The sequence below is a fragment of the Pinus tabuliformis genome, chromosome 6 (genome assembly GCF_031772625.1).
Source record: "Pinus tabuliformis cultivar Carrire ecotype Pingquan chromosome 6, CPIR1, whole genome shotgun sequence".
NCBI lineage: Eukaryota > Viridiplantae > Streptophyta > Pinopsida > Pinales > Pinaceae > Pinus > Pinus tabuliformis.
Window position 1 is genome coordinate 1,818,095,808 of NC_142292.1, and position 14,218 is coordinate 1,818,110,025.

Sequence of the window (14,218 nt, forward strand, 5' to 3'; positions counted from 1 at the left end):
AATCAATAGATCATTATCATATGCTTTGATTGGTTATTGTCTTCTATCTGTGTGCGAGTACTCTTCAAGTGGATTAAGTACAGAGAGGAGTGACAGAGTTGGTAAAGGGAGATAAGGAGCAAGAGAAAGCTACAAGTAGGCTTCTTTGCCTCTTATTATATATATTGGTCATAGGAAAAGTAGAGAATGCTTTGCACTGTTGTTCTAGACTTAGCTACTAGTTTAGGGGTTTAAGCATTTATCCATAGACACTAAAACTTCCCAAAATAGTGGGAACCCACATACACAATAAGAATCTGTAAACATCCTCATGTGGTAGAAATTATTCTAAGACATCAATAGATGGGCTTCTTTTAACAATTGAATGGGTATGATGATGAGATAACTCAAGAGTTTTCCATGGCACTAAATTCTTAGGGAGAAAATAGTGCCACTGTTGTTGTTAGAGTACTTTCCATCTCTTTAAATGTTGAACTTATAAGCAAAGTGGTTACCCTAACCTTGGGAGTTCGATGGATCAAGGAGGATAAAGAAGTAAGTGTTACAACTAGGAAAAACTTCTTCATCCATAAAGAAAAGTGTGTAGAAGATAAAAATGCATTGAAAAGAGAGAGCCTACCTTACCCCTGATTTGAAGTGGCCTATCACATCCTCAAATACATATCTTGTGAGGGGAGGTTGAGCATTGTGTATGCCTATCATTTTAGGATGCTCCATGTTCTAAGGTTCAAAGCAGAATTACCCATTCCATAGAGACTCAGTGTTCCACATTTTCTCTTGCAATATATCATTGAAATGAGCCAAAAAGTTATGGAAGGGATATACCAACACATTTCCCACCATGGCCTCATTAAGATAATTGTTATGGATGTGTTAATCCACCTAAGGAACCTTGTGCTATGGATTGATTTTCTGGACATGGATAGGTAAATTTTCAATGAAACACAAGCCTTTACCTCCACACAACAACAAAGAACCCGAGCCTCTAGTATTGAGGGTAGGGTCCACATGGAAAATTTTAGGGGCTAATGGTCACCCAATAAGCTAATTTTCCATGATTTTTCAACCAAGAAGATTTGCTAATTTCCAATTTTTATAAAAGATGATTCACCCAGATTTTAGATATTAAAATTATTTTACCTTAAAAATCACCAACATTATATAGAGTTTATATATAAAATCATTATAAATTTGAATAATTTTACAACTATATCAATAAATATTTTATAGTTTGCATATTAGGGATTAGTGAGATTCGCCAATGTTTTTAAACTTCAAGAAAATTTTCCTTGGTGTAGGGAAGAGAAGGAGGAATCAAAAACCAAGGAAGAAGAGGAGGCACACAGAAACATAGGAAGGAAATGAAAGAGAGAAGAAATAATCAGAGGAGGAGAACCCTAAGTTTCCTCTAAACCTCAAAAGACAAGTAAGGAAGGCAAGCAAATAATCTTTTCACTAGGAAACACAGAGCAAGAAGTAGCTGCCACATTGGCCACACATGGCACACCTGTCAAGCCCAAAAGAAAGATGCCAAGGCAAGGCACCATATATTTTAAAACAAGAAAAATCACGAGGGTAAGGCAAGGGAAGCATCAGCCTCCTTCAAAAATCCATATCACCATTGATGAATCAACAAGCAAAAATGAAGAAGTGGGACCTAGTGAGTTAAAGATTGAGGAAGTTACCACTCCTAAAGCCTAGACTAAGTAACATGTGATACCCATGGGGAGGACCACCACTAGAGAATTCATATTTAAAAGGTTCAAGATACAAGCTTCCTTGTTACAAGAGGCAAAAAAATAGCTACAGGAGAAACAAGGGTTGCTACAGGAGAAACAAGGGCTACTATAGGAGCAACAGGAGGTGCTACAGGAAGAGGCAGCAACTCCAAAAGAAGAGGAACAAGAAACTTATGAGCCTGATCCATAACCCAACTTAGCATCCTACTACAAATTTATTGAGGGAGGTAGGATTATACCTGAGAAATTTGGTGTACCACTCTTCTTTGAGCTAGACAAGGAACGAGGCAGAACACATAGATGGATGCAAATTGAAAATTCCAAAAAGGTAGAAGATGTGAGCCTCATGGAGGAAAACGTAAATGAAATGAGCAAGGAGTTAAGCAATTTAAGGTTGAGAGATTCAGTCATGAGGGAGTAGCTAAATACAAATAACATAAGGATAAGAGAGCAGCTACAAGAAAAAGAGACACAATTTGCCACTATGGGAAGTTTATATATGGAAGCCATACAATGCAGGTAGCCATCCAAATCCTATTCCATTTTCCTCAGGGAGCAGTGGTTGCAGTTTCAAATTAAGACATTAGCACATTATGGCTCACTACCTTTCCAAGACTATAAACAATTCATTGAATTTTGCAAAAAGGCAAGTATTGAGGATAGGTCCAAACTGGTTGAGTTTTACATGCAAAATATGATCCTCACAAACATGAATTTCTAGGACCCCAACCCAAGGTTGGGGGACATGTAATTAATGGCACTAACCTCTTAGTTGACCCATGAGGAGACAAGGGCTTAAGAAGTAAAAAGGGGGATGGAAAGATAAGAAAAGGAGCCTTTATACATTAGAGCAGAATTAGTGAGCCCCAAGGCTACCATAAGCAACCACAAACTCATCTCCTTCAATCTTGAGTTGGCACCCAAGTACATGAGAGGCCAAGAAAGATCCATCCTACATTTTGAGGACACCTTTAAGATGTTGGGGACAAAAAATTTGTAGGCTTGCCAAAGAAGATGGCATGCCCTACCCCACAGTTTAAAAATCAGAGAGTATCACTCTCTAGAAAGACTCAGGAATGCCTTGGAAAGAACCCCACTATACAAAATAATTAGGCAAAGGTTGAAGATCCAATGGATAGGACTCAATCTCAATCCTTCCTTACTGTTGGGCCTACAAGAAAGAAGAAACCAAGCAGAAGAAAAAAAGGAATAGACATACATAGAGGCAAATTTAGGTTTCTATCCATAGGAAGGCACACCATTTGAGGTGCCTTGGGATGTCAGAGAGGACACCAGGACCATGAATGAGCTTCATGTCAGTGACTGAGTTTCTCAAAGGGTGAGAAACACCTTCAATAGGGGGGTAATGATGGGGCCCATCAATAGCTATATTTTTAGGTTCATTGTGCTATCCTCCAACTCTTAAAACCCTCATTTTCTCACATTAATTCGCTTATTTAGCCATAATATGGTTAGTAGAAATACTAAAGGGTGTTTGAGATATTCCATCACATAATGTGATTAATATGTATGGAAATAATCATTTTTGGAGATATTTACTATGCAGGGACTTGATGGAGATAACCAGAGAGAATATAGGAGGCTTGTCCACCTCATTAACTCTCCAACTTAACCTTAGATCAAAGAATCTTCACCAACATCTCAAATTCACTAGTAGCTGAGGAAATCCAAGTCCATGTGAAGATCAAAGGAAACCAGATCCACAAATCTCGATATTTTGAAGGGAAGTGTTCCTCCTTTCAAGGGAGCTGCCCCTCAACTGCTTTTTGTATAAATAAACTAGCCTAAAGGCTCATTAGGATTCAAATTTTTGTTGCAACTAGGAGTAGCTATTGAGAACCTAGTGCTTGACATTGTTATTATCATTTTTCATATGATGTATGTGACTCTTATTTTTTGCTAATGGAAAGTTCACTATTGGTTTGCATCTGAGTTAGTTTTGGAGGGCTGAAACACTTGGGTTTGGGCCTAACCCAAAGGCTTTAGTCCCTCTATTGTATTTCTTCTGTGTTCCTTCTCAAGTTATTCCAATTCTTTTCTTGTTTTAGTATATTTTATATTAAAAAATTTGTAGTTGCAGGTTTGCCTATCATCTCTCTTGTGGGGAGAGTGATTAGGAGATCTACAATAACAACCCAAAAAAAATTGTTTATGATTTCTTCGAAATTGTTAAGTATTGGATTGCAATCCTTGTGCATGTTTAGTTTCTACAACTTGTAAGTTAGCAACATTGGTTTCGAAATTGGAATTGTGTTGTAGGTTAGAATAGATTTGAATCAAATTCAACTCATATTTTCCATGCTAATTTAATTTGATAGAAGAGTGATCATTTGGTGCATGTGTTTGATTGGTTGGCATGGATTGTGTTGATCTATAGGGGTGGGAACACCTTTATACATCCACCTAGGCCACTCCATATCCTTTCTATATGTCTCCCATTGCTTCCAAACTCTACCACCAAGACCACTCTTCTAAGATAGATGGAGGAAACTGTGGGCACATTCTTTGGTGTAAGATAGACCTCCAAGGGGTACTAGGCTTGGCAAAGGGACTCCCACACCCTTCACTCACCTTATTCTACCTTAATTCACCTTCTTCTACCTCCAAGACCCCATTCATGTCCTAAAAAATCTCTCATACCCCCTCTTATGGCAAAACACGGCCTCTTGTAGTAATACAGAGCCTCTTGTAGCATTTCCTGTAGCAGACATGTAGAAATATTGTTTTCTTCAACAATATTTGCTCCAGATTTTGACCTTGGAAGATTAGAGTTGAATAATGACCACCAAGCCTTGATTTCATGATTAGGGGAGACTCTAAGACCACTCCAGCCACATCTCACTTCAACCATAAAACAACAATTAGAATTAGAATTGGCGTTTTTTTCAATTATGTTGAAGGTTGAATTTCTCATTTTCAAGAAAGTTGCAAATAGATAAATGACTCATGCAAGTAGGTTGTTAATTTGAATAAATATGCAAATAGCATAGCATGGTTCGCTTCTGCAAACTAGAATAGTTTTTTTCCTTCATGAAATTTCAATTCAGCATTTACATTGAATGAAAGACATTTTCACTTATGTAGTTAGAATCATGTCCATCCCCTTACAAATATGACATGATTTTCTCTTTATAGTTAGCTGAAGGAGTGGTCTCTAAACACCTTGATATGATTTCATGACTTAGGGTGACACGAATTGGACCTAAGCTATAGTGCATATAGCACTATCACTAGACTAAGTTTGTACAAACCCAAGGTTGATAATTTAAGTTGAGAATCCCTTGGGAGTTGCAACATTCTTGGTGAATTACTACGTCCCATTAGAATGCATTAGGAGCAAGGTCAATGATTGGACTGGTTGAATAATGTAGTAGTTTCATACGATGATTTTCAAAAACATCCCATTCAATAAATCAATAATAAAAAATGAAAAAGAGAGTGATATGTGTATGATAAACTACCTGTGAAGCAAGTTTTTGGCAACTGAATTGTCTTTTGATAAGTGCACCATCCTACAAATTGTATATCCAAATAAATAATTCTTAGTATGAAAAAATTCTTGCAAGGAAGGACTTAGTGAAGTCCTCATGTAGGATGAACATGTGATAAAAAATAAAAAATATTAATGAGCATGAAAAGAAGTATGCTACCCATCACCTATAGTTGGTAATTATTGTTCACACTTTGAAGATGTGGGAACACTACTTACATGGATGAAGGTTTTCATTGATGATAGACTATAGAGGGTTGAAATACTTGTATTATCATCCATACTTGAATGATAAGTAGGTGTTGTGGCTAGTATAACAAACCCCCATTATTATACATAGTTAATAAAATAATGGGGACCCTATTGAATTTTTTCTTCATTAAGCCTATAAATATTCTATTTTATAGTTGTCTTGTTTAGGACATTTTAATTTTCTTAGTTTAATTTCTTTTTTTATGCTAATAAACGTTTTTCAAAAGTTCATTTCCCTGGATTTTTAATTTGAAGTTATACAAGGAATTCACATTGCATAACACAAAGGGTCCCATTAATTACCAACCTTATTAGATTTGTTTGTATCAAGCATCCCATAAAGAGTGTAGTTCAAAAAACCTTTAGAAATCCAACAACATTTTTTTTATATAATTATAAAATTATTTTCATGACACATGATGAGAAAATCCTCAACAAGTAACATGTTTCAATCTCTATTTGTATTAAGAGGTTGGTACAAAATTGATATCCTAATGCTCAACACACATATTCCCTAAATCCCAATATATGATAACTTGAGACTTCGCAACATGAGATGGGAAACTATTCAGTGGTTGATGTCCATTTTAGGTTCTATTAGTATTGAGATGATCATTTGATGGTTGATATCCTAGTATCCCAATCAATAGAAACTCAATAGCCCAATGTCCCAATATCTTGGTAACTAGACAACCCCATCTCTCGATGCGTCAATATCTCGATATCTCAACATCCTCATATCCTGGTGCACCAATTTCCCAATATCCTAATCCCTCAATGTCTGAATCTCTTGATGCAACAATGTTGCATCATATAGATAGTTGATACTCGATATCCCAATACATCCTTATTACCTAGGTGTATAGAGTGATATGGTAATGAAAAGGTCAACATAATGATAAAAAGGAGGATAAGGATAAAAGTACCATTTCAAACCAAGTCAATAACTTCTAGGTTTATCCCCTCCACCTTCTTAAATCATTTATAAAACAAGTGTCCACTGTGACTAAAAAAGATAGAGAAAGAGTGAAAGAGTCATGTTATCAAAGTGACTAGAGGAGTCCACCATGTGATAAGCCTACATACAATGAGCCTTGACTATGAATGTGTGTGAGAGGAGGATCCTACTATCAAGGATCGTGAAGGACCTACATCTATTGTAAGTGTATTCATTAATATAATGCCAATGTTCTCCCCCATTTCATTTCTATGTTATTTCATATGAATGAATATATTTGTATTTGTGTATATAGATGTATATGACATATAGCACTAAAAATTGGATAGGAAGATATAGTGTAGGTATGTTTGTGATCAGTGTTTGCAGGAGATAGGTGTTAGGAGCTAGTACAAGAATTCTTGAGACAAAAAAAGTCAAGTCAAGCTAGGATCAACCTACAACGAAAAGGCATGCATATTTCCTCAAATCTCTTGCTATTTTTGAAAGTGTGTGTCTATGTCATTAGGATAAGAAAAGTTGATAACCTATTATCTATCACATGTGAATAGGAAAGTCTATGAGATGGATTGTCTGGAAATAGAGGGATAATCCAAGAAAAAAACCTATAGTGAGGGGGGTAAATGATCTTGCTAGCAGAGGTACAAGAGGGAAGGAGGATGATAATCTTAGTAATAGATTGAGGGTTAAAAAAAGAGAATTATTATGGACATCACATAAATAATAACCACAAGGAAAATAAAACCCACCATAATAACCACAAGACAAAGAGAGCCCATAAGGCATGACACCATAAGTGGAATGTTCTTAGTACTAGATTCAAATATGTGAGCCCATAACACATGATACCATAAGCGATGATGTCCTTAGTACTAGAGTGAAATGTATGATATGTGAAATGCATCATAACTAACATTGAATTTGTTAATGATGTTAGTATAGCATAAAGAATGAGTTAGGATCACATTGCCAATGATAAGTATGAGAGTGAGGATGATATATGAAAGTGAGCTTAGTATCTTCTTAGTACTAGAGTAAGGGTTGAAACAAGAGGATTAGTATGGACATCCCATAAATAAAAAGCATAAGGAAAAGGAGACCCACCGTAATAACCACAAGGAAAAGAGGGCCTACAAGGCATGGCATCATAAGTGGTGATGATTTTAGTACTCGAATGAAAGGTGTGATACATAAAATTCATGAGAGATGATACCTAAAATTTTAATAGTGTTAGTACGAGAGGGATGATGGGATATGATTGAGTTGTCAATTATTTTAGTATGAGAGCAAGGATGATCTAGGATGGTGATCTTAGTATTACAGTTAGGGAAAATCACATAAGTTATGACACATAAAATTATAATTGTCAATGGTGTTTGCACAATATTAATGATGATGTTACTATTATTTGAGTGCCAAAGTGATGAAATATTGTGATATTAATACTAAATAAATGAGGGAGGATATTATGACATCAACCAAGGGTAACGATGGTGACTGTAGTACCCAACTAAGGCCACATGGGAGGAGGGTGCTGTCACATCAAGAAAATACACAAGATGATGGTGGTCTTAATATTATCTTAGTACCATAGTAAGGGAGGACAATTATCTTAATGTTATGTTAGTACCATTTTGATGGAGGATTGTGATCTTAGTACTAGAGTACCACTAGCTATGGTAGTACCGAAATTATGTTGGCATTATGGTGTTCATGGTTGTAGCTAGCTGGTGTTGGAAATGGTTTCATGATGGAAACTAGCTCATGTTGGCATTGATGTTAACCCTCTATAGCCTAGTTATGTATTGATTCCATCCTTGTAGCATGGTTGCAACTGGTTGAGTTGGCATTGAGCTAGTTGTGTTGGCATTGATGTCAACCTTATGATGTCAACCTTGATGGTCAGATGATGGTCATGTGTGGTTGATGGTTCCTCATGTGCTAGTGGTGTTTATGTTCTTGTTCATGACCTAGTGCAGGAACTGGAGGATGACTTGTTGTAGCGGTGTGTTGACCCTATGATTATTTTGGAGATGATGGAGATGTGCTTTAGAGTTGCTCAGATGTGTTGCAACTTGTGAAAGTATCAATGGAGAGTAGAGGACTTGTTGGCAGTCAAGTCAACCCTTGTTTGTTGGCTTCTAGGTCAACTTGGTAGTGGCACTTGGGAGACATGTTTGATCCATTTACAGAAGTGTCACAAGGCTTGGAAGTGATTTGGAGGCATGTACAAGAGGTGATGAAGGTGACCAAATAGGTGGCAAAGGATTAGAGATGAGGTTCTTATGTTTTTCCTTGTACTCTGCCCCAACGACAGGGATGAAGGCTTAAGCGTGTGGTTGGAAGTCTCTAGCTGAAATTTGGTAGGCCTGTCAGTGTGTTTACAACCAAAATATGCTAGTTCTTTGGGTGTGATTAAGGCTTAAAATGAAATTTCCTTTGCATTCCTCATGCACATCTGGAGTATTTTGACATGGAATTTCCTAAAAGGTTCTAAACTAATTGAAAAAGGTAGAAATTGGTCGGAAAATGCCTCCTTTAGGTGTGAAAGCCTTAAGTGCACAAGTAATGGTGATAATGGTTGGATTTCGTCAACTTTGTGCACTCTTGATCCCATTCTAAAAGTGAATTTTTCCATGTATGTTTTATATACTTCATTTTGGAGCTAGGTGTTGGTTGGTTGAGTGATATGTGAGTGAGAAGGTTGTAGAGAAGAAAAAGAATGCTCTAGACTTGCTTGTGAGCAAAGATAGCTAGTGCATCAGTGTAAATGGAAGTGAGTGGATCAAATTGTTGAAGTAGAGATATCAGTTTGCAGAGTAGAGTTGATGGAGCTATAGCAGAGATTGTTTTAGTAAATGGAGTAGATTTTTATAGCAGAGATGAGACAAAGTGTGGAGTGTCTCATACTTTGGTGACTAATCCATTTGTTTTGCAGAGTTGCTAGTGTTTATGGAAGATTGTTTTATTGCTGCAAATATATTGAGGGTTTGATGTTATGGCTGAGTATGAGTTATGTTTTTGTTGTTGGTTGGTTATGGTATTGTAGATTTGAATAGTAGATTGGACATAGTCTTCCTAGCCAATCAGTGGAATCGAGTCTCCTAACTAATGGTAGTAAGCTCATCTATGTAAAATATATTTTTCTTGACATAATATAGATTCAAGGCAGTGCAGCAGTAACAACAAGGATATCATGTGTTCTCATGTGTGATTGATGTGTTGTGCATGTTTATTGTTTATGTTGTTGCTTATGGTTTTTGGTTTATGCTCATATGGTGCACATGTTTATGAGATAATTTATTTATAGGTATGTTTAATATATCCATAATTCAATAGAAAAGTTTTAATTGGTGAAAATTGCTAAAAAGACACACTTTTGATTCAACCGTGAAGTAGTGCTCACAAAAAAAAAAAATATGATTTGTATGCAAAAGCTAAATTTTCAATCTACTAGCGTTTGATTCATACAAATTCTTATTAGCCTCATTTATTTATATCACAATTTTTATACATACACAACATTCACAATGAATACAATTAAAACACATATAATTAAAAGTATAAAGATATTGATATAGAAACAATTCCTCATCAAATATAAAATCAATGCAAATGCTAATCATTAAGTAAAAACCATATTGTAACTATTACTCATAAAATTAAAATATTAATATAACAATACCATTCAAAACAGCCCGCAATTCTCTTCTCTCTTGAACACCAAAAAAAAAAAATATGTAAATTTAACATTAACATTTAATATAAATAAATATAATAAATTAAAATATTAATATTAATTAAAAATATATAAAATACATATAAATATTTAATATTTACATTTTCACACATATATAATTATTTTTTAAATAAAAATTAATTAAATTACTTTATTCTAATCCCTTTAAAAATATTGTAAATTCTACTTGCGCTTATTCACACAGCTGAATTTAAACACCAAATTAAAAAATACAATTGATCACAACTTCATTTCCATCGTGCTTTGCTTATTTAAATACAAAAACACACCTGCCTTATATCCTGGATTTTAACCCGGAATATAAAAAAGCGCACTGACAGCAATTTAAGCATTTCTACCTATGATTTCAGAAACATCAGCATATTCTTAATACTTTTTAAGGATATTTGTTCAACCCTGCAATTAAATTTCCAAAATACAGCACATATACCTATCTGGAACAATTTTCGAAATCATGCAACAGTCCTAACAAGAGCATGCAGTTTTTAATGGAATTAGGAGAGCTCTACCGTGGTGCTATATATGCAGGATGATTATCTGGTTGTTTTCCATGTAGAAACCCATACCAAAGGGGTACAACCCCATTTCAGAACCACTCGATGATCACCCACCAGTTCTACTTCATAACATCCTGTAACCCCACTCTGCAGCGTATATTTCGCATACAACATATTGTCGTTGCTTATACTACCTTCGCCATAACCACACTCCAGAGGGAGATCAAGAACGTTGGATTTTCTGGTATCAGGTGGGCCACACGCACTGCTACTCACAATTCTCTTTGCCATGGCCGGTCCAAAGAAGAAGCGTTCCACCATCGCTCTTGCAAGCCCATGCTGTGGGAGTCCAGCTTCAAGCGAGTCGAAAATGGTGCACAGCTCCTCCAGACAACGACAGAAGCTCTCCAAGAAGTTGGACATGTTTCCCTCTGCGCCGTGTGGGCCCGTAGCGAGCGTAACGGCCTCGGGATTCAAGTGGCGTGCGCCGACCAGGAATTCCATCAACTCCGATTTATTTCGCAGATTAACCATGTGAGGCAACTGCCATATGCAATTCACCATTACAATCTCCCCCTCACGAGACGGCAGGAGTCCGTCTTTCAGCCCTTTCAAGTCCGTTTCCTCGAACGAAAATGGTATCCCCACGGAGCTTGCGTACTCCGACAGCCTTCTTCCCGTGTGCCGGCCAGAGTAAACCACACATTCTTCCTCGTCCTCGTCCTCGTCCCATTTGATTGCTGTGATTCTCAAGTAACCAACACCATAATTTCCATTATTCCTCAAGGTCTCCATTAATGGCGGCCATTGCATGCCCTCCATTATATCAAAGTCGATAATATGGATTCCCACATTATTACCACTGCCGGTGGCCGCTACTGCTTCCAGAATGCATTGGTTAGCAGTGAAGTGAGGTATTTGGATGTAAGGATAAGCTACATGCAACAGCTTTAAAGCTCCCAGAAAATGTTCCTTACTGCTATTATCATTGGGCTCCAAATGAGCATGGGAATTCACCTTAGAATGAAGGAGTGCAAGCCCATGATAGAGATAGTAAGCCACTCTCTCCATGCTGGAGCCTGTGGGAGAAACCAAGTCTCGCAACCTGCAGAGTATGACCTCCACTGCATCTTGTGCTTCCTGCGACATTGCCTCTGCGCACGCTGTCAAGAGATGTACGAGCCTCAAACCTTTGTATTCCATATCCTCAAGGGCGCCATGATCGACATCGACAGAGGGCGGGCCAGAGTAAGAAAGCGGTTGATCCGCAGCAATTAGAGCAGCTGGATACTCATTGTTCATCGGGCATTGGAAGACGTTGGCATCACTCCGAGGACTCGATATCGGATATTCCTCTATTTTATTATCGTCATCTTGCAGATCTATATCAATTAAATACTCTCCAATTGCCTGCAATTCTGTTGGCAACGAATGGTTGTCATCAACGAGTAAATCATCCCATGGCGACCATTGGGCTGCATCCAAATCCACGTCCAACTGTTCTACTGCTGCGGAATTAGTATCCCAATCGACTTGCGACAGACAAGTGAATACATGATCCCAATCTAATTGTTCAGAAAACCATGATGTTCCAGTTCCATCTTCCATGCTGCCCATTTTCGACAATGTAAAGGTTGAGCCTCACAGGATTCGATGCCAGAAGAAAGACATGCAGGAAAAAAAGCTGGATGGCCTGAAATTTTATAGTGATGAATTATTGATGATGTTATTTTACAATTTCAATGCATTTAATGGTTAGAGCATTTGTTGTAAAATCAGAGAGGTAACAATTTCAATGCATTTAATGGTTAGAGGATGTGTTTTAAAATTAGAGAGTTAGGGTATGTATATTTTTATAGATTTAATAGTCAAATCTCAACTAGAGGGGTAGAGTATGTATGTCTTTATAGATTTAATAGTCAAATCTGTGCATGGAAGTGGGTTTTTATCTCACAAACAAAAAGTCTCATACATCAATTTAATGTCTCACTCAACAGTAACCTTAAAATTAGATAATAATAATAATAAGAATAATCGATAAATACATAAAATTGTAATATCAGGAAAAATGATGAATTAAAATTAGATAATAATAATAATATAAATTGATAAATACATAAAATTGTAATATCACAAAAAATATGAATTTATCGATCAACCTAAAAAAAACCATGGGCACCATTCCAACATATTGAGATGAGTTGAGTTTGCCCACATTTGTGGAAAAGCCAAACAATGAGGTAAAATGGAGACGTGGATTTTCATCCCCTAAGAAATCACTCACTGTTGGGACATCACATTTCTATATATATATTTCATAAGTTAGGGAAATCACTAATTATTGGATGTAAACTTATTGGTTTAAAAACATAGTAAAGTTGGAAAATATATTTATGAGGTGTGGTATTGAGGTATATATTTATTTTTTATAAGGTGGGCTATTAATTAATATATTTATATTTTTTTAAATTTAGGGGAATTACTAATTAATTAAGGAAGATTATTGGATAAATTAATTTATTAGTAATATTTAAAAACGTATCTATATAGTATTAATAAGAATATTTATTTTTTTAATTTTTATTTTTTTTGAAAATTTAGTGCAATCACCAATTAACTAGTGGACTAATTAGGTATGTCAATTTATTAATGATGTCTTAAAACATAGCTAAATCTAAAAAAGTATATGTAAACTGTAGTATTAATGAAAATATCTACCTTTCCAACTTTTGTTTTCATTTCATGCCACATCATTGTTGGGACATCATATCATTTACAAGCATCAAAGATTTCGATACCAATTTTTGTTTTTTGTTTCTTTTTTTTTGTTAATTTAGGGGGATGATTAATTAATTGGTATGGATGTCAACTTACTAGTCTAAAAACATATATGTAAAGTATATCTACCTTTTTCAATTTTAGTTTTTTAGTTTTTTAAAAAGTTATGGAAATCACCAATTTATTGGTAGTGATTATTTGGGTAAGTCAACTTACTATTAATGTGTAAAACTATAGCTTAGTTTGAAAATATATCTATAAGGTGTAGTATTAATAAGAATATCTATCTTTCCAACTTTATTTAAAAGGTAAAGATAGATATAAGGTGTCCAATTTATAAAAAGAGTTAGTTAAAGGATAAAAATAAATGTCAATTATCCAATTTATAAAAAGAAACAGAAAAATATAATGTTTTGCCTTCCTCCTTTTTTTGTGATTTGTTTTCCTCCTTCTTACTTTATATATATTGAAATAATAGATTAAATTTTTTATATTGTATTAATCAATTTATTGTATTATAATTGAATTTAAATATCAAGATAAAGATTTTTAGCATTATTAATCTCTATAATATCAATAATATTGGAAATACCATCAGTTCATCTTTAACCATCCTCCCTTTTTATGAGATTAGTCTTCATTCTTCCATTCTTAGTCTTTTTATTTTATATTCTAAATTAAAATTATTATCATAGAAATTAATATATCCAATTATATTAGAAT

General features: G+C 35.4%; 1 protein-coding gene across 1 annotated transcript; it reads right to left on the bottom strand.

The window, feature by feature from the left end:
* Positions 1-10,392: 10,392 nt before the first annotated feature.
* Positions 10,393-12,350, bottom strand: LOC149266287 (protein NODULATION SIGNALING PATHWAY 2-like). The gene is made up of 3 exons (XM_089407763.1): positions 10,787-12,350; positions 10,490-10,558; positions 10,393-10,404 (listed from the first exon to the last, which is right to left on the bottom strand). The coding sequence occupies exons 1-3, from the start codon at positions 12,332-12,334 to the stop codon at positions 10,393-10,395; spliced, it is 1,629 nt and encodes a 542-aa protein (XP_089263889.1). The 5' UTR covers positions 12,335-12,350.
* Between the last annotated feature and the right edge of the window lie 1,868 nt (positions 12,351-14,218).

Bases quoted from the DNA above. Each gene is read 5' to 3' on its own strand.
- LOC149266287 (XM_089407763.1), bottom strand. From the start codon at position 12,334: ATGGGCAGCATGGAAGATGGAACTGGAACATCATGGTTTTCTGAACAA. The intron at 10,559-10,786 runs GTATGGGTTTCT...CTGAAATCATAG, and splicing joins AATGGGGTTGTACCCCTTTG to GTAGAAATGCTTAAATTGCT.